General features: G+C 41.2%; 3 protein-coding genes and 1 pseudogene across 4 annotated transcripts in view; 3 read left to right on the top strand and 1 right to left on the bottom strand.

Annotated features, from left to right (window-relative positions):
* Nucleotides 1–2,154, top strand: part of LOC109477521 (inactive tyrosine-protein kinase transmembrane receptor ROR1-like) — a 6,043-nt gene extending 3,889 nt beyond the window's left edge. The window contains exon 3 of the mRNA XM_019778807.1: nucleotides 2,009–2,154. Within this exon, the coding sequence (XP_019634366.1) occupies nucleotides 2,009–2,154 (146 nt within the window). The remainder of the gene's footprint in view (nucleotides 1–2,008) is intronic.
* A 1,534-nt stretch (nucleotides 2,155–3,688) lies between these two features.
* Nucleotides 3,689–7,735, top strand: LOC109477552 (carboxypeptidase N subunit 2-like). 2 transcript variants are annotated; one of them, XM_019778872.1, is made up of 4 exons: nucleotides 3,689–3,823; nucleotides 4,541–4,600; nucleotides 5,908–6,312; nucleotides 6,601–7,735. In XM_019778872.1, the coding sequence occupies exons 3-4, from the start codon at nucleotides 5,921–5,923 to the stop codon at nucleotides 7,733–7,735; spliced, it is 1,527 nt and encodes a 508-aa protein (XP_019634431.1). In that variant the 5' UTR covers nucleotides 3,689–3,823; nucleotides 4,541–4,600; nucleotides 5,908–5,920. The 2 variants fall into 2 exon arrangements, with proteins under 2 accessions (XP_019634431.1, XP_019634430.1); XM_019778871.1 differs by having other exon boundaries at nucleotides 5,908–7,735.
* A 2,295-nt stretch (nucleotides 7,736–10,030) lies between these two features.
* On the top strand, nucleotides 10,031–13,521 carry LOC109477551 (annotated as a pseudogene).
* A 3,651-nt stretch (nucleotides 13,522–17,172) lies between these two features.
* The window catches only part of LOC109477633 (protein-cysteine N-palmitoyltransferase HHAT-like), an 11,449-nt gene continuing 4,509 nt past the window's right edge, over nucleotides 17,173–24,112 (bottom strand). Inside the window, exons 6-14 of the mRNA XM_019778976.1 lie at nucleotides 23,413–23,607; nucleotides 22,714–22,831; nucleotides 21,806–21,900; nucleotides 21,389–21,557; nucleotides 20,553–20,703; nucleotides 19,915–19,985; nucleotides 19,388–19,524; nucleotides 18,321–18,456; nucleotides 17,173–17,892 (exon numbers count right to left, since the gene is read on the bottom strand). Of these exons, the coding sequence (XP_019634535.1) occupies nucleotides 17,801–17,892; nucleotides 18,321–18,456; nucleotides 19,388–19,524; nucleotides 19,915–19,985; nucleotides 20,553–20,703; nucleotides 21,389–21,557; nucleotides 21,806–21,900; nucleotides 22,714–22,831; nucleotides 23,413–23,607 (1,164 nt within the window). The 3' untranslated portion in view covers nucleotides 17,173–17,800. The remainder of the gene's footprint in view (nucleotides 17,893–18,320; nucleotides 18,457–19,387; nucleotides 19,525–19,914; nucleotides 19,986–20,552; nucleotides 20,704–21,388; nucleotides 21,558–21,805; nucleotides 21,901–22,713; nucleotides 22,832–23,412; nucleotides 23,608–24,112) is intronic.

Here is a 24,112-nt window from a genome sequence, read left to right as displayed (position 1 = left end):
AAATCTGGCCGTTAAAAAATTTCATGCGATCCCACATTGCCATGTTTTATATTGTAGTGGAAAATTTGTGTTTCGGAAAACGCAGTATTGTGTTTTAAGCGCCCCGGTACCTCATGTAGTATTAAGACACTTGTACAGTTTCTATTTATGTTTATTCTTACCAAATACGGAGCAAGATATATTTTTATATCAGAGTAAATAACAAATTTCTTTCTACTGAAGGGAAGGGGTTTGGTTCAATCTTGGCGGAGCGCTTTGTTCGACTATCGTGTAAAAATCATGTAAGTTAACTTTTGTATCCTTCTCTCTGATTTGCATATCGATGTTTTTAGTTACTTGTTTTATCACGGAAAACCTGTTATTATCAAGAGACACTATTATATTATGGAAATATGTAAGTTTATTTTTAATGTAGATATGAATAAGTTTGTATTTTTTAGTTATGTCATGATCAGCTTTTAAGAAGGTAGAAAATAAAGGGTTCCTGCTACAGTGACTGTCACCTTAGACAGGTTAGCTTGCAGGTAACATCTGTGTCCATAATATCACCACCTTGAGAAACAGTGTGCTTAAAGATATTTTTACTGCAACATACTTTTGTATGCACTCCTTCACACATCAAATGTACATGCCTAGGGTATGTTGCAGTAAAAATATCTTAAAGCACACTGTTTCTCAAGGTGGTGGTATTATGGACCCTGGTGATATTATGGACACAGATGTTACATGTTAGAGAACATGTGTGCAGGTAGAACAGGTAACGTTACAGTAACACATCAGACTGGTGTAGTGCAATGTTAACTGGCTGTTGTAGAACTTCTGTAGTTTCCTGTATATGCGACACAATCCTTCAGTATGCACATCTCACTGTAAAACCACGAGGGGAACCCCATCTCACACGGTCATAGGGTGAGGGTACAATTCAAGTGTCACGAATATGCAAATGAGGTACCTCTACATGCAAATTAGGCATCATTAAATCATGACCACACTGGTACCCTTTGCTGGGCAGTCATCTTCAAGCGGATACAAGTCTACAACTTTACCATATGTGGTGGCTAACAGTAAGAGGTGGCCAGAAAGGCGCTAAAAGACGTGGACAACAAGCCACACCCAGCATCTGCTTGGATTTTAAATCTGAGTTAAAATCTGCCAGAGTGTTTTGGGGGATTCTTGGGAAGTTTTTCAGTGATGTGCTGCATTCTGAAGGTCGACAGTTCAACACCTACTTAAGTGTTTGTTGACTTGTATGTATAGTCATGCCCCCTATCTGTGCATGAAAGTACTGCAGATTTCACAGTCTGTACCCATATTATAGTGCAAGGCATTTTCGTTGTACTTCAACATCTCATATATGAATATATATCTATACATTTATAAATGTACCGAAGCAGTCAAAGTTTTATGTTTTAAACAAAAATAATTACTATGTTTTTTATGTCTAGGCTGTACTTATGGAATATCAGCTGAAGGCTTGAATGAGACCCAACCAATATTCAGTGTATATAAAATCACTCATTCAATCACTAATGCAGAATATCAAACCATAGCATATCAGTTATTATTATTATTATTATTAAAGTGGATTTATTAAATTGACTCTGGTCTTATGTTGATTTTTATGGTCTGTGTGTGTGTGAGTGTAAGTATGTGTGTATGTGTGAGTGTTAGTGTGTGTGTGTGTCAGTGTGTGTTTGTGTGTGTGTGTCAGTGTGAGTCTGTGTGTATGTGTGAGTGTTAGTGTGGGGCTTCGCATCCAGAATCTTTAGATTCTACGTCGACAACCCTGACCAAAGACCACCTTTCCACCTCTGTCCACAGTATCTCTAACAGCCACAAGGTAAACAGATTCAAGTTATGCTGACTACAAAGTTATTATGCAGAAACATGTCCTTCCCTTGCATTACGGAATGTATGAGCCCAGTGAACCCTGGTATGAACCCTGAGAGGGCTTTCAGTGCCCCGAGGCATAGTGAATGTAAGCTGTACACAAGACTGTTGATGTAAGATGTTAAGAACATGACTCAGTGGAAAGTCCTGACAGTGGCGCAGCAAAAATTCCCACACAGAACTCTCATGCACCAGTACAGGCAGGAACAGACAAGTCTCTACCCAGGCAGGTTCACAGCTGTGGAGTCTCAGACATCCAGGTGAGGTTTTAATGCATTTCAGACATCCAGGTGAGATTTAGACATGTCTCAGACATCCAGGTGAGATTTAGACATGTCTCAGACATCCAGGTGAGATTTAGACATGTTTCAGACATCCAGGTGAGATTTAGACATGTCTCAGACATCCAGGCGAGATTTAGACGTGTCTCAGACATCCAGGTGAGATTTAGACGTGTCTCAGACATCCAGGTGAGATTTAGACGTGTCTCAGATATTCAGGTGAGATTTAGACGTATCTCAGATATTCAGGTGATATTTAGACGTGTCTCAGACATCCAGGTGAGATTTAGACATGTCTCAGACATCCAGGCGAGATTTAGACAAGTCTCAGACATCCAGGAGAGATTTAGACATGTCTCAGACATCCAGGTGAGATTTAGACATGTCTCAAACATTCAGGTGAGATTTAGACATGTCTCAGACATCCAGGTGAGATTTAGACGTGTCTCAGACATCCAGGTGAGATTTAGACAAGTCTCAGACATCCAGGTGAGATTTAGACATGTCTCAGACATCCAGGTGAGATTTAGACGTGTCTCAGACATCCAGGTGAGATTTAGACACGTCTCAGACATCCAGGCGAGATTTAGACGTGTCTCAGACATCCAGGCGAGATTTAGACGTGTCTCAGACATCCAGGTGAGATTTAGACGTGTCTCAGACATCCAGGTGAGATTTAGACGTGTCTCAGACATCCAGGTGAGATTTAGACGTGTCTCAGACATCCAGGTGAGATTTAGACATCCAGGTGAGATTTAGACATCCAGGTGAGATTTAGACGTGTCTCAGACATCCAGGTGAGATTTAGACATGTCTCAGACACTTAAATTTCAATCTAAACCCTTGGCGAGGGGTCAACAACCTGAAGGACAAAAAAGTTGTCCGACGAGTGACTGTCTGTGTGTACATGTTCTCCGTCTGTGCCTAGATATTGGATATACGGATAACAGTTCTAGACATACACATTTTCACCTGAGTTTAGTTTAAGTGAGCCGCCCACTGCAGCCATGGCACACAACCGGTCGGTTGTGCATGTGGTAGGTTGTGGTGTTTAGGCAGACCCCTATGATAATGCTGAAGAATCCTAGCCTGGTTACCAAACCTATTATAGCTCCGAGTCCTACAGCCTCTCCGCAAATAGTTAAGACGAGATTTAGTGATTACATGTTTCGGAATAAAAAAAAATAAAAAAAACACCAAAAAACACTATTATAGCTCCTACTCGGGAGCTATAATAGGTTTCGTAACCAGGCTAGAAGAATCCACGTTACGTCACCTGGTCACTGCTACTTGGGTCTCAGCCTCGTCTAATTATTATACAATCCTGTTTCTGCTTCTTATCGTTCACAGACAGTACTGTGAGCTCACAAAGGAAGTCCGCTGGCAGCTATTTTACAGATCTTGCATTGTCTTTCTTCTTCCGGTATGGTCCGAGTCTGGAGGGGCTGATAACACAGTGTTGCACAGTCACGCACTTCCTACAAACTTTGAGCGTCAGCCAAGTTCACATACGCCCCGCATCACACTTCCTGATGTTGGCTGAGCAGTGCAGATACACTTCGCTTAACGTTTGGCTAAAAGACGCAGTTAAGACGGACTCCCCGAGACTTTAAGGAGTTTGGAGACTGAAGATAACTAACTTCCATACTGAGGTGAGTCAATCAACTTGTCTGTTACCCTACAACATGGTACCTGATGTATTTTCTGTCCTGATGATGGGAGCTAAATTTGTTGGAAGGATTGCTCAAGTGTTAGAAAAAATGGCGACAAGGAAATGTTGAACAGGAAAAATGCCAGAAGGCACGTAGTTGACACACAGTCGGCTGCCTTTAGGAAGAAGAACTTTTTTGCACGACAATTGCACATGGTACAATGTATGGCAAACTACATAAAGAGAGTAGCAACAATAAAATAAGTGTGTTGAATAAGACCTTATGTCTAATAAAACCTAACATATCTATATCATAATTATTCAAATAATAAGGGATAGCACAAGTCTTTGATAAAGTGTAACAATCGAGTGGGCTAATTTAGGTGTAACCCTGGATTTATTGGCAGGATAAAGATCTACTAGCTTAAAGGAACTCTCTAGAATTTCCACTTCTACTTAAGACACTTATACAAGGATGATAGGAAGGAGATTTCATAGTTTATTAGACATTAACTCATGTCAACATTAACAGGAAACAATTACCAGTGATCATAGACGGCATCAGTTACAACAGATACTGAGAAATGTTTCTGAATTTTCCCCAAACTTTGCCTGCTTACCGAGGTGTTCCCAGATATCTTATATAACCCACCAACGCTGTACTTTATGATTCTGTGAACTACTGACGGCCTTACACGCCTTTGTTCTATTTTTACAGACGCCATTTCCTTGTCTTGTACCATTGGAAAATCTGAAGGTATCTTCCTTCCATACTGAGGTGAGTCAATCAACTTCTCTGTTACCCTACAACATGGAACCTGATGTATTTTCTGCCCATGAGAGCTAAATTTGTTGGAACAATTGCTCAAAATGGTGATGAGGAAATATCAAACAGGAAAAATGTCAGAAGGCACGTAGTTCACACAGTCGGCTGCCTTTAGGTGTAACCCTGGACTTTTTGGTAGGATAAAGATTAACTAACTTAGAGAAACTCTCTAGAATTTCAACTTCTTCTTAGGACACTTATACAAGGAGATTTCATGATCTAAAACAACTTATGTCAACATTACCAGTGACCATACATAAAGACGTTATTATCGAATGTTAATAGTAGTCATAATGTTTGTATTTCATAATGTATGTAAGAGCCATATCATGAAGCAAAACCTCATACCTTCGCCAAATGATGTTAATCTTTATGACTGACAACTTATAGATTATGCCCCCTGATATTATTCAAATAGGATCCTCATTTCCATGAATTATATCAGTTGATTATATTCTCCACCAAAATAAAGAATGCCTTTCTAGCATTTCCTCATAAATAAATAAATAAATGAATAAGTTATGTTTAATTATGTTCACCTTCACTTAACTTTCAAATACCATATGCATGAAATTCCAGGCAGTTACCATTGCTGAATTACAATATTTTCTCATTGATTATGCAAATTAACTCTTAATTTGCATAATCAATATCTGCCTGTGTTTCTCTTGTTCTCAATTACATATGTCACAAGCTTGAATATTCCTATCATGTAACGCAATTAATTTATAGAATTTTCTCACAAATTATGAAAATTACATTCATATTTGCATAATTGTCACATAAGAATGTCTAGGATTACGTAAGCTACCTACATACCAAAAATCATGACGATCTGTCAACCGGTTCTTGAGTAAACTAAGATGAATTTTTATGATTTCAGGCATTTTATGATAGGTAGAGATTGGCATGGCTAAAGTCTGATTATGTTACATCAGGACCTAGATTTTAGGAAACGTGATAAATCAGACCTTGTTAGTTGTTACAATTATAATTAAAGGCTAGCACCGATACAGGACTAGAAATTCAATCAAATTCAGAGGTTTGTGCTCTGGTAGTAAGGGGTTAAAAAGAATTAATTGATATGTGCTTAAGTATTAGTATGGCGGTGAAAATCAGTGAAATGTTTTGCAATTAAGGGCAGGTGAAAACTCGGTTCTGTCCAGTAAAATTATGGCCACGTACTGATCCCATTGGGATGTTGGATTTTTCCAAAGCTGCCAACTTTCATTCTGATGTATCTCATCTCTGTTGAACAGGCAGCACTTCAGTATGTCCAACAAAGCGAGGAGGATGCTGGTTCTGCTGCTGATCATCCTGAAGGAAGCTGGCGCGACTCAACGGTGGGACTCAACCTGCAGCAGCAGCTGTTCATCAGACTGTTGGTGCTTCAACAGAGGCCTCAGCAGTGTTCCTCAGGACCTGCCTACATACATCACTCAGCTTCACTTGTACAGCAATGCCATCACAACCTTAAATCAGTCTGATTTCTCAAGGTACAGGAGCTTGACATGGTTACACCTTGGTGACAATCAGATCTCCATGATCCATAACAAAACATTCCATGACTTAACCAGCCTGACTTACCTGAACCTTCATGATAATCATTTGACCACTCTGCCAGCTGACATATTTGTGGGACTTGGTAATCTGCGGTACTTGTCTCTTCACACTAACCAGTTAACAAGTCTGTCAGCTGACATATTTGTGGGACTTGGTAATCTGCAGGAGTTGTGGCTTTACTCTAACCAGTTAACAAGTCTGTCAGCTGACATATTTGTGGGACTTGGTAATCTGCAGAGATTGTATCTTGAAAATAACCAGTTAACTAGTCTGCCAGCTGACATATTTGGGGGACTTGGTAACTTAAATGGGCTTCGCCTTCAAAGTAATAACATCCACAGTATCGAGGCAGGCACCTTCAATGACACAACAAAGCTAACTTATCTATTCCTTCAGAACAACAACATCAGCACCATCACAGCTGACACATTTGGGAATCTACTTCAGATTAAAACATTGTTCCTTTCTGGTAATAACATCAACACTTTCCCTGTAGAGGCCTTATCAAACTTGAATATTTCAGTGCTGTCAGAGCTTACATTAGATAATAACCAATTAGAGACCCTACCAGTCATGGCATATGACATACTGGCTTACATTCCAATAGTCAACATTGCCAACAACCCCTGGCAGTGTGACTGTAGGATGGCTCCCTTTAAGCAGAGGATGAGCGGGTCTTACCGATTTGAAGACCAGATCAGATGTGCCAGACCTGCTAACCTTACAGGGCAACTCTTACGGGATGTAAATCCTGAAGACTTGATCTGTGAGGAGACAACACCAGTCTACTCCACTTCTAGCACGAAACACATTCCTGACTCTACTGACCCTCCTTTTGCTTCGAATGTGACACTAACTGAGAGCACTACTGGCCCTGCTGATGGTGGCATTGTGCTGTCTGTTCCCTTGGTTGCTACTCTGGGAGCTATTTTTGGACTCCTCCTTATCTGCACTATAGCCTTTGCAGTATGGCGCATGTATAAGAGGAGGCAAAGGGATCCTCCTCATCAAGGCTTTAGCAACACAAACCCCACAGGCACATCCAGTGGTCATGACCAGATAAGGTTGCAGGCAGTTGGCACAAGTGCAGAAGTAAACAGTCAGTCTGAAACATCCCATTCTGATACAGACCACAGCGAGCATGTCTATGACGCCCCAATATATGAGGGCCCTGATGTTTCAGCTGGTCCACAGGGTGTAGTGTATGACTATGAGAATGAGGATGAGATAGAATCTACAAAGGAAGGTCCACAGTCCCACAAACATGAGAACAGCCAGGTGACAGCAGCTGCTAAATATGCTGCAGCTGGTCCACAGGATGCGGTGTATGGGAATGATGATGAGACAGCTAGATTGATTACTTTAGCTTCGCAGATTGATGAAGAGTTAGTTGATAACCAATCACAGATAGCGGCTGCCCCTGGTGCTGACAACCCTCACCACTATGAACCCCTGAGAAACCCCAGCAGTCAGCAGCAGCACACATACACATCCCTGATGCCTCATGGTTCACAACACAATTAGATGATTATTTCATGACTGATTGAAATCTAAAAATCTAGTTACAGTGTGAAATACTAGTAGTAGGGATAGTTTTACATGAAATTGATAACTTCAATATTGTAATTCAATATGTAATATGTAATTTAGCTCATAATTTTGAATTAGTGAGTTAAATTACATTCTTATACCACATAATACTTAGTAATACATATATACATGTAGAACATACCATATAACATAAGTTACATATAGTTGTGTGAAAACTAGTTACTGGAAGTAGGTAAGTTGAAGGGACCAGTAGAGAGAAAGAAGACACTGGAAGAGGGTAGAACTGACGGTTACTAAGGCAAGGACTTCAAAATGTAACTTAGATCTAGAAAGGGAATAAAATGGTTCAACTCCAGTCTTTGTGGTGTTCATGCCTGCAAATATGCTTAGTTATTAACCAAGAATTGAGAAGTGTTCATAAAGCGCCACCCAGTGACAGCATAAGGTACTGCAGCCACTGGCCTGTCTCCCACTGTCACAATCGTGCTGCACCTGACAACGTCTCAATTTAGCGCCACCTGGTGACGGGCTTATGCATTTGGTGTCTTGATCATTCAGATATTTAATTTCTTCAGGTTTTCATCCATAAAAAGTAGATCATGTTGCCTCACATTGCACTATTGAAACAGAGAAGAAGTATAAACTACACATTTTCTTTTCACATATTCTCACAAAGTTGGAGCTAAATTACATTTAGAATCAGGGAACTGAACCTGGGGCACAGTTAATCCATTCAAATATTTACATTCAATGTTAGGATAAGGCCACACCAATTTCATTTGTTGTTTCTCAGATTATTTTGGAAGAAAATTGAAGCAACAGGACAAAAAAAACAGGCCAGAGCATTCTATGATAGCCCCAAATGCTATGATAAGGGCCATCAACATGAACATAAAAGAGAGGGTTAAAATGTTTACAATAAATTTTTTTAACTTTTACCAAAACATTGAGAGATGGTAACTGTAACAACTAAGAAGAAAAGGACTGTTGGGGGCAGAATATTGTCGGTATTCTTAATTTACCTCAGAACCAATATTTTCAGAACAAATTACAAATTAAAAAAAATTGGTGTATCCTTACATGCAATATTAGGATAAAAGATGATTAGAACCTATTATTGCAAGAGCCCGATCTCGTTAATTATATACTCCAGTGAGCAACAAGACATAATCGAAAGAATTCTGTCCGAGGCAACCCACTTAATTTCTGGAAAAAAGTTCACTCAGCAAGGAAACTTTTGGTTATTCCACAGAATAACTTTTTGGTTTCTGACGTCAGAGTGCAGGGCTCAAAATACTCATCTGAAATCTGCAGTTCTGACAGGATACAGTTCAGGATTGGAGAAACCAATATGGACTAGTTACAGTTTTGCAGGGTGAAGAAAAGTCAGGATGGGTATGAATTACAATACTTATAGCTGAATAGCAGTATAAGAAAGTATGTTGAGCCCTGATATAGCAGTTTAGAGTGTATCACGTACAACTCATTATGTTCACAAGGCTGGCAGAGTTAACTACCACAGGTATCACCTGTGGGCATGCAAGATTTTCTGGGCGGTATCGGTTGAAGTCAACGTCTGTAATTAATCTCAGGTAGTCCAACCACCTCAGCGCTGGGTTGAAGGACACACAGAAAGACACAGTTAAGATGGACTCTCTGTGATTTTAAGGAGTTTGCAGACTTCAGACAACTTCCTTCCATACTGAGGTGAGTCAAATCAACTTCTTCTCAACCCCCTACTTGATCAGGATGTATTTTGGGGCCATAACAAGTAAAATCGTTTCAAACATTGCCAGATCTAAAATGTTTAGTTCATGCGTCATAACAAAATGGCGACGAGGAAATGTCAAACAGGGAAAATGTCTGAAGGCAGTGGTTTGGTTGACACAAAGTCAGACACCTTCTAGAATTATCCTTTCCTTCTAAGTTAAAGATCCAAAAAACTTTCTGTCTAGGATGTCTACCTCTTCTTGACACTCATACAAGCTGAAAGAAACTTCATAATTTTAGATATACTTGAGCATGACAAGGAGGAAACAATTACCACTGTGACAATATACACACTATCGGCTACAGGAGTGAATTATGATATACTCAAATCTTGCAGAAATGTTTCTAAATTTCCAAACTCTGTGGCTTGTTTACTGATCTTAGTTGTCAGATATCTTAAATTTCATCAGAATAGTGTACTTCATGTTTTTTTTATTTACAGACGGCCTTACACGCCCTATAATATTTTGTTTTTGCAGACGCCATTTCCTCATCAATGGGCCACTGAAAAAACTGTGCCCTGCAGTCTTTTCTTCTAGGATTGGAGCAGGATCTTAAAGATCTCTGCCAAGGTTAGTTTACTTACCAACTCTCACTTTTCTCAGCAATATTAGGCTTTGGAAAGTTTATTGGTTGTAGCACGTATTTAGTGTATATAAAAATCAAGGGGCCAAATTAAAACATTACTGAAAATGTATCTCCACACCTGAACCACTAAACCATCATAGAATCAAACAAAAACTACACATTAACGACAGCAAGTAACCTAAATTTCTTACTGTGCTTGTGTATTTTTGGAAATTAGGGGTGAAATGCTGAAATTAAATTTTTCTATTAAATGTAAGTCACTGACAAATCAGGCCTATGGCTGCCGTGACTTTCAACATCGGGACTGGAAATACTGGGTGCACGTGCACCTTAGTGCACTCAAATTTGGAGCTGTGCACCCAATTTTTTTCTGTGGGTGCATCCGAATATTTTTGTAGGTTAACGTAACTATGTAAAGACGTTAAGTGTATACAGCATATTCTTAACATCTAAGTGTCAGAGAAATGATAAAACCATTGTTCTTATAAATAGCACTTTTCTTAAGAAATGAAACAATTTTTGCTGGTATTCTCCTTATTTTACATTTTGTGGTGCACCGAAAAAAATTTTGTACACCCAATATTCTAGGTTGGGTGTATCAGTGCACCTATTCCCAAAAATGAATTTTGAGCCCTGAATATATGTCTATCAAATGAAATGTATGAATAAGTAAATCAGTCTACTACTAATCTCTGTTGTACAGGCGACACTTCAGTATGTCCAACAAAGCGAGGAGGATGCTGGTTCTGCTGATGATCATCCTGAAGGAAGCTGGCCCGACCGCAGCCTGCAGCAGCAGCTGTTCACGCTGTTACTGCTGGAGCAGAGGCCTCACCAGTGTTCCCCAGGACCTGCCGACAGACATCATTCTGCTTCACTTGGAAAGAAATGCCATCACAACCTTAAGTCAGTCTGATTTCTCAAGGTACAGGAGCTTGACATGGTTACACCTTGGTGACAATCAGATCTCCATGATGCAGAACAACACATTCCACAGCTTAACCAGCCTGACTGAACTGTACCTTCATAACAATCGTTTAACCACTCTGTCAGCTGACATATTTGTGGGACTTGGTAATCTGTGGTACTTGTCTCTTCGAGATAACCAGTTAACTAGTCTGTCAGCTGACATATTTGTGGGACTTGGTAACTTAGAGTGGCTTCGCCTTGCCAGCAATAACATCCACAGTATTGAGGCAGGCACCTTCAATGACACAACAAAGCTACGTCAACTAGAGCTTCAGCACAACAACATCAGAACCATCGCAGCTGGCACATTTGAGGGACTTGGTAATCTGCAGACATTGTTGCTTTACGGTAACAAATTAACAAGTCTGCCAGCTGACATATTTGATGGACTCGGTAACTTAGAGAGGCTTGACCTTGACAGGAATGACATCCACAGTATTGAGGCAGGCACCTTCAATGACACAACAAAGCTACGTCATCTAAACCTTCAGCACAACAACATCAGCACCATCACAGCTGGCACATTTGGGAACCTACTTCAGCTTCAAACACTGTACCTTTCTGATAATGACATCAACACTTTCCCTGTAGAGGCCTTATCAAACTTGAATATTTCAGCGCTGTCAGAGCTTACATTAGATTCTAACCAATTGGAGACCCTACCAGTCATGGCGTATGACATACTGGCTTCCATTTCAACAGTCAACATTGCCAACAACCCCTGGCAGTGTGACTGTAGGATGGCTCCCTTTAAGCAGAGGATGAGCGGGTCTTACTATTTGAAAACCAGATCAGATGTGCCGGACCTGCTAACCTTACAGGGCAATACTTACGGAATGTAAATCCTGAAGACCTGATCTGTGAAGAGACAACACCAGTCTACTCCACTTCTAGCACAAAACACATGGTTGACTCTACTCTAAGCTTGTCTCCAGTCAGCAGCCCTACTCCTTTTCATCTGTCAGAAATGTCAACATCAAAGGCATTGAAATTGCCCAGCAACACACCCACTGCTGACTCTTACCCAGGCTGGTCTATAGTCAGTACTGACCCTCCTTTTGCTTCGACTGTAACATTAACACTAACTGAGAGCAATACTGGCCCTGCTGATGGTGGCATTGTCCTGTCTGTGCCCTTGGTTGCTACTCTGGGAGCTATTTTTGGACTCCTCCTTATCTGCACTATTGGCTTTGCAGTAGGGTGCATGTATAAGAGGAGGCAAAGGGATCCTACTCCTCAGCAAGGCTTTAGTAACACAAACCCCACAGGCACAGCCAGTGGTCATGAGCAGATAAGGTTGCAGGCAGTTGGCAGAAGTGCAGAAGTAAACAGTCAGTCTGAAACATCCCATTCTGATACAGAAGACAGCGAGCATGTCTATGACGCCCCAATATATGAGGACCCTGATGTTTCAGCTGGTCCACAGGGTGTAGTGTATGACTATGAGAATGCTGGTCCGCAGCTTCTGGTTTATGAGAATGAGGATAAGATAGAATCTACAAAGGAAGGTCCACAGTCCCACAAATATGAGAACAGCCAGGTGACAGCAGCTGCCAAAGATGCTGCAGCTGGTCCACAGGATGTGGACTATGAGAATGATGATGAGACTGCTAGATTGATTACTTTAGCATCTGGTTCGCAGATTGATGAAGAGTTAGTTGATAACCAATCACAGACAGCAGCTACCCCTGGTGCTGACAGCCCTCACCACTATGAACCCCTGAGGAACCCCAGCAGTCAGCAGCACACATACACACCCCTGATGCCTCATGGTTCACAAGGCAATTAGACAACTAATTGATTGATTGATTGATTGATTGATTGATTGATTGGAGAATTGACTGATACATTCAACAACATATTGCATTGAGTGGCTTTGAATAATAACAATCTAAAAACAATGGTTGGCCCAATGTAAATCCACATTACATAAATTTAGTATGATGTAAGTAGCCCTTACCACATGTTATGGTGACGGAACTAGTTTAACTGCTGTGGACACTTTTTGTATATGTAAATAGTACATGTAATAATAATGATAGCGTCACTGTTGAAAGATACACTTTTTAACACTACTTTCATCGTTTTACTGTAAGATTTTATAGTTTTGTATGAAATTGATAGAATTCAGTGTCATAATGGGTCAGAGAGTTAAATCACATCAAATTGTATGAAAATGAGTTTTGACACAATTATTATCAAAGAGCTTGCTTGGTGGATACAAATTATAGCTGAAAGTTCTGTGAAAGAAAGTGTATGTAATCGGCTTGTATTAGACACAGGACTGCAATCGGCTTGTACATATAGACATAGGACTAGCATCTTGCAACTTGCAAAAGAGCAGCAGTTTCAAACTGTGTTGCGGATTTGACATTAAGTCTAAAAAAACAAAACAAAAAAACTAACATCGCCAAAAAGCAGGTACTCAAGCAACTGGATATGATTTTGGAAAATGATTTTCTTAAGTAACTGCTTTTTGGCGTATCGTATTACCTGGATGTCTAACCTTCATCGACGTAAAAAAAACTACCATCATTTTATCATAAAGATATCTCTGTGATTTTTATATAACTTTTATATTATAAACTTATCACTTTTCACATGTTAGGAAGAAAGGACCTAAGTTTAATTTCTGTGGCTATTTCTTATACATATACTGATAACGTTATGGTTGGAATTAATTTCTTTAAGTGAAATACACTGTATACATGTACAAAATGAGTAGACGTATTTGGTGAGGTAGTTTTGTATGGAATTGGTAACATGTAGTACGATTCTTTAATTAGTGAGTTATTAATTACAAAATTGCACGGAAACTAATAGTATGTGTATATAACTTCTAAACCTGGAGAAAAGTCTTTTTTGTTTACGTAAGCTAAAGTAACAGTTTAAGGAATTGTCTTGCCAATTTTATAATGTCCTGAAGCCTTTTAATTAAAAGATCTGCTTGGAGATGTATTAATACAGACTTGTATTGCCATGATTGTTGTCCATTTTTTCTGAACGCAAGGCGTCCCATAGCCATGCCCAACAGTACCATTGAAGTGTCACGAACATGCAAATGAGGGACCTCCCCATGCAAATAAGGCATCACTGCGTCAGCACCAGCCCCAAAACACCATCAATACACAAGTAAATAGACCTGTCCTTGGTGCTGAACACCATCCACACACAGGCAAACACACCTGTCCTTAGTGCTGAACACCAGCCACACACAGGCAAACACACCTGTCTTTGGTGCTGAACACCATCCACACACAAACACACCTGTCCTTGGTGCTGAACACCATCCACACACAAACACACCTGTACTTGGTGCTGAACACCATCCACACTATTTACAGTCTTGAACATTTGCATATTTCGTATCTTTCGAACCTTTTCAGATTTTTTAAAAGTTAAGAACTTTTGTGGGATGATTTAAATACAAGTTGACAAAGTAGGTTGACAAAGTGTGTGTGCGAGTGCGCGCGTGCGTGTGTGTGTGAATAAAAGAACAACATTGCACATATTTTGTTTTGTAATAAGACATTTTATTCAATGAATTTAACTACTTACATTCTTGAACATTTGCACATTTCGTATCTAAAGAACCTTTCTTACGTTATAGAATTAAAAATTAAGGATGATTTAGATACAAGTTGACTTATACCAATACGCAAACTACATGAGTGCGTGCGTGTGTGTGCTTGCGTGCGTGCACGTGTGCGTGCGTGTGTGTGTGTTTGTGAATGCAGACCGTCGAAAGATAACTATATAGTAACGGTGGGGAGGGGAGGGGGGTGCTAAGGAAGAGACTCACCCGTTCGAGGGTCGGCACGAGCCTAACAGACTTTATATCATTATTTACAATCTACTGCTTAACATTTATCAGTACCCCAAAACTACCCTCCCTTCCCAGATGGGGCAAACAAAAAACAAAACCATGGGGAGGAAAGACATGTTACAGATCAAATTCTAAATAAATACCTAACTCTTATAACAATCCATTTAATTCCTAAGAGCACGTCTTTAGAATTCTATGGATTTTAGTGGTGTCAATTCACGTGGGTTCTAACATATAGTACATACACAGAATACGTAAGTTACTAAGTATATAGAATAATTATTAGATCGTTTTTGTGTACGTGTGTGCAAGTGCGTGCAAAAGAACGACACCGTTGTTGCATTGTAACATTTTTGTGTTGTAAGATATCTAAATGAAATCGCGCTGCATTGTGGGCATCATATTTCAAGTCTCCAGGGTTTTCGCGAGTTACTTTTATATAAAAAAAAACGCACGGGTTAAAACTATACAACGTTTACATCTATACCACGCACGTTTTACAGCTATAACAACGTCGCGAGATGCCCCGCGCGCTGCAAGCAAGCATAAAGAACAACAATTAACCATTGATATACAAAAGCAACCACGTGAAATGCCACCACTAAGATTCTACCCAATATTTCATGGAATTTTTTGCACAATTCCATGAAAACTGGTTAACTAATACACAGTAGGTAAGGAATGTCGTGTACCACTCACAACATTCCTTACTTGTTCACCCATCCAATTCCACAAGAGTCTTGGGAATTCTATGGATTTTAACATGGCATGTGACACAACAGATTCAAACAACAAATCAAGAAATTAAACAAGGTTTTCGCGCCGCAAGCCGAATTACAACAGTATACAACGTTCGCGCGCGAGTTACAAATATACAACGCACGAATTACAGATATACATGAAACGCACGAGTTACTTCTATACAACGCACGCATCTTTACGTTGCCAAGGCAACTTCTTTGCCTTCCCAACAGAAAGATGGATGATGTAAGACTTGCATCTTTAAATCCGCGCATTGCAAGCGGTGGAGGGGGAAAAGCAAATCTTAACAGGAGGTAGGAAAGTAAGAGAAACGCAAACTCACCCCCGCCCTGTTGGAAGCAAACTATACAGGAACATCTGATTTACACAACTATACAGCCTGACTTCGGGCTGTTCCATTTGTTTCTACGGGTAAATATTCACGTCTCTCCAAAACAGAAGGTTCGTTCAATTGCCCAAACGGCGGCGCAAGGAAAGTTAGAGGCGTTTTTTTTTGTGTGTGTGTTTATCTTTTGCAGCATGTATTACAGGTGCTTTATGACAATTCTACTTTTGTTGCTTCGGTAATTGCGAAGCCATGGCGAATTCAATCCCCCCCCCCACTGAGGCCATGGTTTCATCCAATACCGTCGATTCACCTGCACGTCTTTCAAAGTTGTTATGAAAAATGCCGCCAGCTGCCTTTTATGATGAAGATCTCTTATGTCTTTTGCCTAAGGCCACACCGACTTAATTTTATGGATGACATCCTCTGAAGACCCCCAAACTAGTGCGTGCGGGCGAAAAAAAAAGAAAAATCCGGCCAAAAATAAAAATGCTACTAAACCACAGGAGTACAAAGCTGGTATTGTGAATTTGGCGCATTACATAGCGACGTGTACGACAGGCCGACACATGCTGGCTTTTGGCGGAATTTATGAATCGGTACTGTACGTATGTACTGAGTTCTTAAGTCGTGAGCTTCGGTAGCCTGGGTGCCCGGCTCCGTATTGTCTCTGACTTCCATGGACTACCCGGGCTTAAAGCAAGGACGTTCAACACATGCTTAAAGCCAGTCCACAGCCTCGGAAGACGTGATGTTTAGCACCGCCCAGTGAATTAACACCGTGTCAGGGTCAGCTTCAGTCCGATTGTGTCCGTTAGATATGTAGCCCAGCGGCTGCAGTACCTTCAACCGTCACTGGGCGGCGCTAAATCAAGAACGAGATAATCTTTACAATTACCACATCGACCAGTGAGATATTTCGCTTAAAAGGACATGTAGTACATTATGTTTATTCACCTCTGTAACCCTTATTTTGGATCTCTTTCAGGCAATTTTATCGGGCTTAAAATCATTTTTGTACTGGTATCTTTTTGTTAAACTGCCCTGACAATTGGATACTAGCCACCAAAAGATCTGCTTAGAAATTACTTGTAACAGACATTCAGCCCTAAAACAGTAAAGACAAGGTATCCAGGGTGTTGGTGATTCAAGGTTTTAATGTTTCAGCAATATAAACAAAGCTACAGGAAGGGTGATACTTGTAAAGGATCCATACTTTGAGTATCATTTATGAACTTCATCAGTTAAATGAAATACATGATATGTAATAAAAATAAAAAAGATATGAAAAGATACAAAACATCACTATAGTTCCACCTATATACTGTATGTACACAGCCCTTTCTAAGTTAACATCTTTTCCAATTGGTCAGTTCAGCAGCATCTGTTCCCTGATTGGTCAGGTGAGCAGCAGTACTGTCTCCTGATTGGTCGAGTGAGCAGCAGTACTGTTTCCTGATTGGTCAGTTCAGCAGGATCTGCTTCCTGATTGGTCAAGTGAGCGGCAGTACTGTCTCCTGATTGGTCAAGTGAGCGGCAGTACTGTCTCCTGATTGGTCAGTTCAGCAGGATCTGCCTCCTGATTGGTCAGGTAAGTGGCACCTGTTTCCTAATTGGTCAGTTCAGCAGGATCTGTTCCCTGATTGGTCAGTTCAGCAGCACTTGTTTCCTGATTGGTCAGTTCAGCAGGATCTGCTACTGATTGGTCAGGTGAGCAGCAGTCCTGTTTCCAGATTGGTCAGTTCAGCAGCTTCTGCTTCCTGATTGGTCAGTTCAGTAGGATCTGCCTCCTGATTGGTCAGGTGAGTGGCACCTGTTTCCGGATCTCCACCGTCCACTGCCCGATGCAGAAGAGAACAGCTGCAGTCTGAAGCGCCGCCAAGGGACTGCCTGTGGTATTGCAGGTGCATCAGTCATGTTATTAGTTATGAAGAAGCATATGTGTTCAACCTTTTAGATTTACAGACCAAAAGAGAGCTACTCTCCTCTTACACATCACAAAACCCACATAGATAGAAAAAGTATTTCGTCTTCCACTGTCTAAAAAACAAAAGTTAAACCAACAAGTGACAATTTAGATCCAGCTTTTAGACTATAGCAATTACTGTACATGTTATATTGTGCTTGTTTATCATTTCCTGACGTTCACAATTAGCCCTCAGGTAAGAAGTAAAATCACACTTTGAAGGTTGAATTAAACACAAATGAATTGAACTTTATTATAATTGATATCAACATCTTGGTTAAGACTTGGTCACCACAGAATATGATACTTCTTTTATGCTCTGTAAAAAAAAAAGAAACAAAAGTGCTCTTACCGAGTTTTTGTACGTAAAGCGCTCCGACCTGAGGAGTTGTGAGGAACACCAGGTTAGAGATGATCAGTGCCTCGAAAGGCCAGCTGTTCAGGAAAGTACGCAGTCGCCGCGACGATGCAGCACTCAGGTGCCTCACCTGGGGCAAACAAACAAACAAATAAACAAACAAAACAGCTGTTCAGGAGGGTACGCAATCGCCGCGACGATGCAGCACTCAGGTGTCTCACCTGGGGCAAACAAACAAACAAATAAACAAACAAAACAGCTGTTCAGGAGGGTACGCAATCGCCGCGACGATGCAGCACTCAGGTGTCTCACCTGGGGTAAACAAACAAACAAACAAAACAGCTGTTCAGGAAAGTACGCAATCGCCGTGACGATGCAGCACTCAGGTGTGTTACCTGGGGGAAAACAAACAAACAAATAAACAAACAAAACAGCTGTTCAGGAAAGTACGCAATCGCCGTGACGATGCAGCACTCAGGTGTGTTACCTGGGGCAAACAAACAAATAAACAAACAATCGCCGCGACGATGCAGCACTCAGGTGTCTCACCTGGGGCAAAACAAACAAACAAACAAACAAACAAACAAAACAGCTGTTTAACAATGTATGCAGTCGCCGTGACGATGCAGCACTCAGGTGCCACACATGGGATAAAAAAGCAAACAAACAAACAAACAGCTGTTTAACAACGTACGCAATCGCCATGACAATGAAGCACTCAGGTGATTCACCTGGAGTAAACAAACAAACAAACAAAACAGGTGAGCACTGTACGGTCAAACCTGGTCTCAGCAACCACTTGAGAATCAGGATATAAATAACATATGATTACTTAGGAGGAGTGGATGCTCCAGGCAAGTTTGTTGGCCGGATGATTGGTACAATTGTAACTATGAATGGGGAATTATGGAAAAACACTAAATGAAGATCTGAATACATGTACCGTAAAATGTAGATAAGTAAAACAAAGACTTTCATGGCTGTTGAATGATTTCATCCCCCAAAGAAATTAAAGCAACATCTTAAAGAATATTAGAAATGTTGATGACAAAAGTACGCACCTCCCATTCCCTAACTGCTGGCAGGCGCATGACCCGTCTAGCGAGGGTCTCTAGCAGAACTCCGAGGAACTGCAGCGCTGCCCAGACAAACAGGTTGTGTGAGGCGCCGTGCCAGTAGTACACAAACACAAACGTCGCTGTGGAAAGTTATGTTAAACAGTTATTCAAATCATAACCTGATCATGAAAAAGTTCCTAACCTAGCTGTGTAGTGAGAGGCTGGAAAGTGTTTTAAAACAGTTTTAAAACAAGACTGGATGACCATTGTGACAAGAAGAAATATCTGAGGAGTGAGAAGAGGGTGTTACAACAGGCAGATAGCCTTTTAACACTGAGGGATTCTCATTATGAGTGAATACCCAGTATTAAAGACCAATAGCACTCCATAGTTTTCTTTACAAGTTCTTTCCTTGGCATTGTTTGAATGCCTAAAAATAATGTTGTGATTTTGGCACCAAATGACCAGAAAAGTTCCATTTTGCACTTATTTATTCTTACCTACAGAAGCTGCAATCTGCCTGAGCAAGCCACTACGAGAGCCCCCTAGCGGCCAGTAGATGTATCGCACCAGCCACTTGTACAGGCCAGGATCAAACGATCTGGAAAAAAGTTTGAAAAATATGTAAACATCATCTTGAATACGAAGCAATTTTAAAAATTTTGCACACAACACTTGTGAATTGTCTGTCAGCACCAAGGACGGGAACAATAAGATGAAGTGTTGCTGATCTAACTACATGTAGTCTTTCTTCAGATGTTTTCATGAGCTTTGTAAAATTGGACTGTACAGAAAAGGGACACAACTCACAGGGCTTGAAATTCATTTTTGGAAATAGGTGCACTGGTGCATCCAACCTAAAAAATTAGGTGCACAGAAAATTTTTTTGATGCACCATATAAGATAAAATAAGTACAAAGTAGTATGTCAGCAAAAATGTTTCATTTCTAAAGAAAAGTACTACCTGGTATAACACATTATGATTGTATTATTTTTCTGACACTTCAATGTTAAGAATATACTGTATACCACTATACATTGTACATGCATTAACATACAAAAATATTTGGATACAGCCCGTAGAACAAAAATTGGGTCCACAGCTCCAAATTTGGATGCACACCCAGTATGTTCAGCCCTGTCAGTTATCTGCTTGGAGCTAGTGTACCTCCACATGTCTGAGAACTGGTAGATCGTAGCGACGCACTTCGGCTGCGGCGGGGACGAAATCCCGTCCAGTCTCGCGAGAGTTGAGCCCAGCCCGTAGAAAACCACGTACTTCACATGGAAGAACTGAACCTGCGCATAGATCAGACCATCTGGAAGGCAGGAGGTATCATAATTATGTAGCAAGTGGCAGGACAGGTTTGGAGGGTAAACACACAGACTCACAGATGCACACACACACACACACACACACACACACAGATAGACACAGACACACACAAAGATACACGCAAACACACACAGACACACACACACACACACAGATACACTGTACATACACACACACACACATACACACACACACACACACACACACAGACACAGATACACACACAGTACAGATACACAGTCAAACAGACACACACAGCAAAGTCACACACACTCACAGTCACACAGTACAAATACACACACATACACAGATCTAGATGCACACATACACACTCACAGACACAGATACGCATACATACATACACATACACACACAGACATACAGACACACTCACAGACACACTCATGCACGCACACAGAGAGAAAGAGAGAGATATACACAGATACAAACACACAGAGAGAAAGAGAGAGATATACACAGATACAAACATACATACATACACACACACACACACACACAAACACACACACCACACACACACACACACACAAACACACACACCACACACACACACACACACAAACACACACACCACACACACACACACCACACACACATACACAAACACACACAAACACAGACACACACAAACAAACAAACAAACTCACACAGAGAGAAGACAGACGCCTGTTGCAGGATGTCCATGCGAGCACACACAGCGTGGATGTAGAAGAAGTGCAGGGAAAAGTCCAGCAACAGGAACCAGAACAGCAGCCTGGCCAGGCCCCAGAGCACCCTGGGAAGGTTCTGCTGCCCCGAGTCGACCTGAGATAACCTCTGAGAAGACCATATAAGGTAAACATCAGTGATGTCATCAAATGTCGAGAACTACATGAGAAAACATAGCAGATCTAACAATGATCAAAATACAAGCATCAATCAACAGGTGGTTGTCATAATTTATCTCCATATTAGTTAAGAAGTTAAGGGCAGTCCTACCTGCTGTAGTTGATGATGTGTCCTGAGGGTGAAAGGTTAGGAGTCAGAGGGTACTAAAGGTTAAAAGTTAGAGGTTATGACCTTACCTGCTGCCTGAAGCTGCTGTAGTTGATGACGGGACCGGAGGTCAGCAGCGGCCAGTAGAAGTTGTAGGACAGAAGGTCCAGCAGGCTGTAACCGGCTGGGGAAGAAAAAAAAGAATGATTAATGTTTCATTAAAGTTTAAAAAAAAGCCAGAGCCGTATTAGCTTGGGATCACAACTTTGTTCACTCTCATGATCAGTCAATAATTATGGGCATTCGCAGCTAGATCAGTTGGGAAGCAGCTTAAGTTTTATTATGATACACTAAGAATAGATATAATAGGCTTAATAAGATGACTGTTCAACAACTTTGGCCTGAGATCATCTCAGGTCATCTAGCCTATTATATATTAGCCCTTCAACTCTTTATTCCTTTGCATCAATCAATGTCATCATCATCAGATTAGGAGTCTTAAAACAATCAAGTTTTGTTTGGCTTGATCTAATATTTAAGCATGGGTCTTATCCTAATGGATTTAAGCTACCCAATCTGTACGTACCTGGGTCTGGTTCTATCTCCCAGGTAAGCTCCATGCCGAAGGAAATGATTAGAAAGGTGGAGTACCAAGAGGATGTCAGCCATGAGGTTAGAGCCTAACTCATAAGAGGGCCTGCAAGGGGGGGTCCCGGCAATGCTCAGTATGCTGAATTCGGAAACCCTTGATTACGCTTTACGATAAATTCCAAGTGGCTACAACGCATTATGTAGAATTAAAACAGCCGATTACGCTCTACACAAAAATATTAGAGCGGTCCGTCTACACTCTACGTAGAATTAAAACGGCCGATTACGCTCTACAGAAAAGGGCATGCGGGCCCCCTCATAAGTACTAACCATTGAACAACTCACACTAACTAAACATTTAACAGAAATTAAATTGGTGTGGCCTAAGTATGCTAACTGTACCTACCCGGGTCTGGTTCTGTCTCCCAGCTGAGCTCCATGGCGAAGCTGATCTCCCGCAGACAGGACAAGGTCAAGGCCACCATGTAGATACTGTACTTGGAGTAGGACCTCACAAGGTTGTACTATAGGGGAGAAGCAAGGAAAAACACTCACTGTGAAAGAGAGAGGGCAGGGGAGAGAGTGAAAGAAAGAGAGAGTGAGAGAGAGACAGAGGCCGTACTGTAGGGGAGAATCAAAGAAAAACAATGAATGAGAGAGGGCAAGGCAAAGACAGAGAAAGAAGGGAAGAGATAATGGGCAGGAAAGAGAGGAAGAGTGGAGACACTGGAGAGAGAGTGTGTGTAAGAGAGAGAGAGAGCGTGCCAAGGGAGAGAGAGGAAGAGAGAGAGAGAAAAGAGAAACATAGAAAGAGAAATAAAGAGAGAGAGAAGAGAGAGAGGGACAGCAAAATACACTCAGAGACAAAAGAGAGAGAAAAAGAGAGCATGCAAGAGAGAGTGTGAGAAAGAGAGCCAAGAGAGAGGGAGAGGAGGAAGGAGAGAGACAGAAAGAAAGAGACAGAGAGAACAAGTACAAGTAGCTACATGCCAGATACCTACATGAAGAGTGAATGAGACACCAGGCTAGGCATTGTCAGACAGAGAGAAAGAAAGTTGAAGTGTTTGTGAGATAGGGCCTCAGAGAAATACGAAGAGTTACCCACATGCCAGGTGCTGCCGGGCTCCATGAATATAGTTGCCATGACGATGACCTTGACCCCCCAGACCAGCGCCGGCCTGCGCAGGCGGGAGAGGGCAAAGGTCAGGACGGCCTGAATCAGCACGACGGCGGCCGGTTTCCAGCCCAGACACACGACAAGACTGGAGACTCCGTATACAGCGTACAGGGGGGGCTTTGCCTGGAACAACAACAACAGGGCAGTCAGAGATGGCAGACTTCACCCCCTCACAACTCCGTACAGCATGTACAGGGGGGGCTTTGCCTGGAGTGGTGTAAGACATTACAACAGAGATAGAGATGGGACTGACCACATAACTAGTTCTGACAGACACACACAATTGCACATACATAGAAAGATATATCTGTATTTTTTTATAGCTGGTATAACCATCATTCCGCAGGCACATTAATGTAAGTCCACTTGCAATGTGCTTTGCAGGCACTTTACAAGATGACTTGTTACACCTAACCTTTGTACATTTAACTGCACATGCTGCTTATGATGCAATGATGATAGCCCTACTGTACTTGGTGGCAGTTCTAGGGAAAAACACAGTTTTGAACACCTGATCTTAAACAGGGAACATTTGGAACAGGGATGGCATACTTAAGGGTTGGTGGCCAGAGCTTCTAATGCGTGTGACCTATGTCTGAGCAAAACATAAGCACACCCCCCCCCCACA

Source organism: Branchiostoma belcheri, unplaced genomic scaffold (genome assembly GCF_001625305.1).
Source record: "Branchiostoma belcheri isolate BF01 breed outbred unplaced genomic scaffold, Haploidv18h27 scaffold40, whole genome shotgun sequence".
Taxonomy (NCBI): Eukaryota; Metazoa; Chordata; class Leptocardii; order Amphioxiformes; family Branchiostomatidae; genus Branchiostoma; species Branchiostoma belcheri.
Note: the sequence above shows the minus strand (reverse complement) of the source record. Positions and strands in the feature narration are given on the sequence as shown.

Coding starts and splice junctions, on each gene's coding strand:
- LOC109477552 (XM_019778871.1), top strand. CDS start 5,921: ATGTCCAACAAAGCGAGGAGGATGCTGGTTCTGCTGCTGATCATCCTG.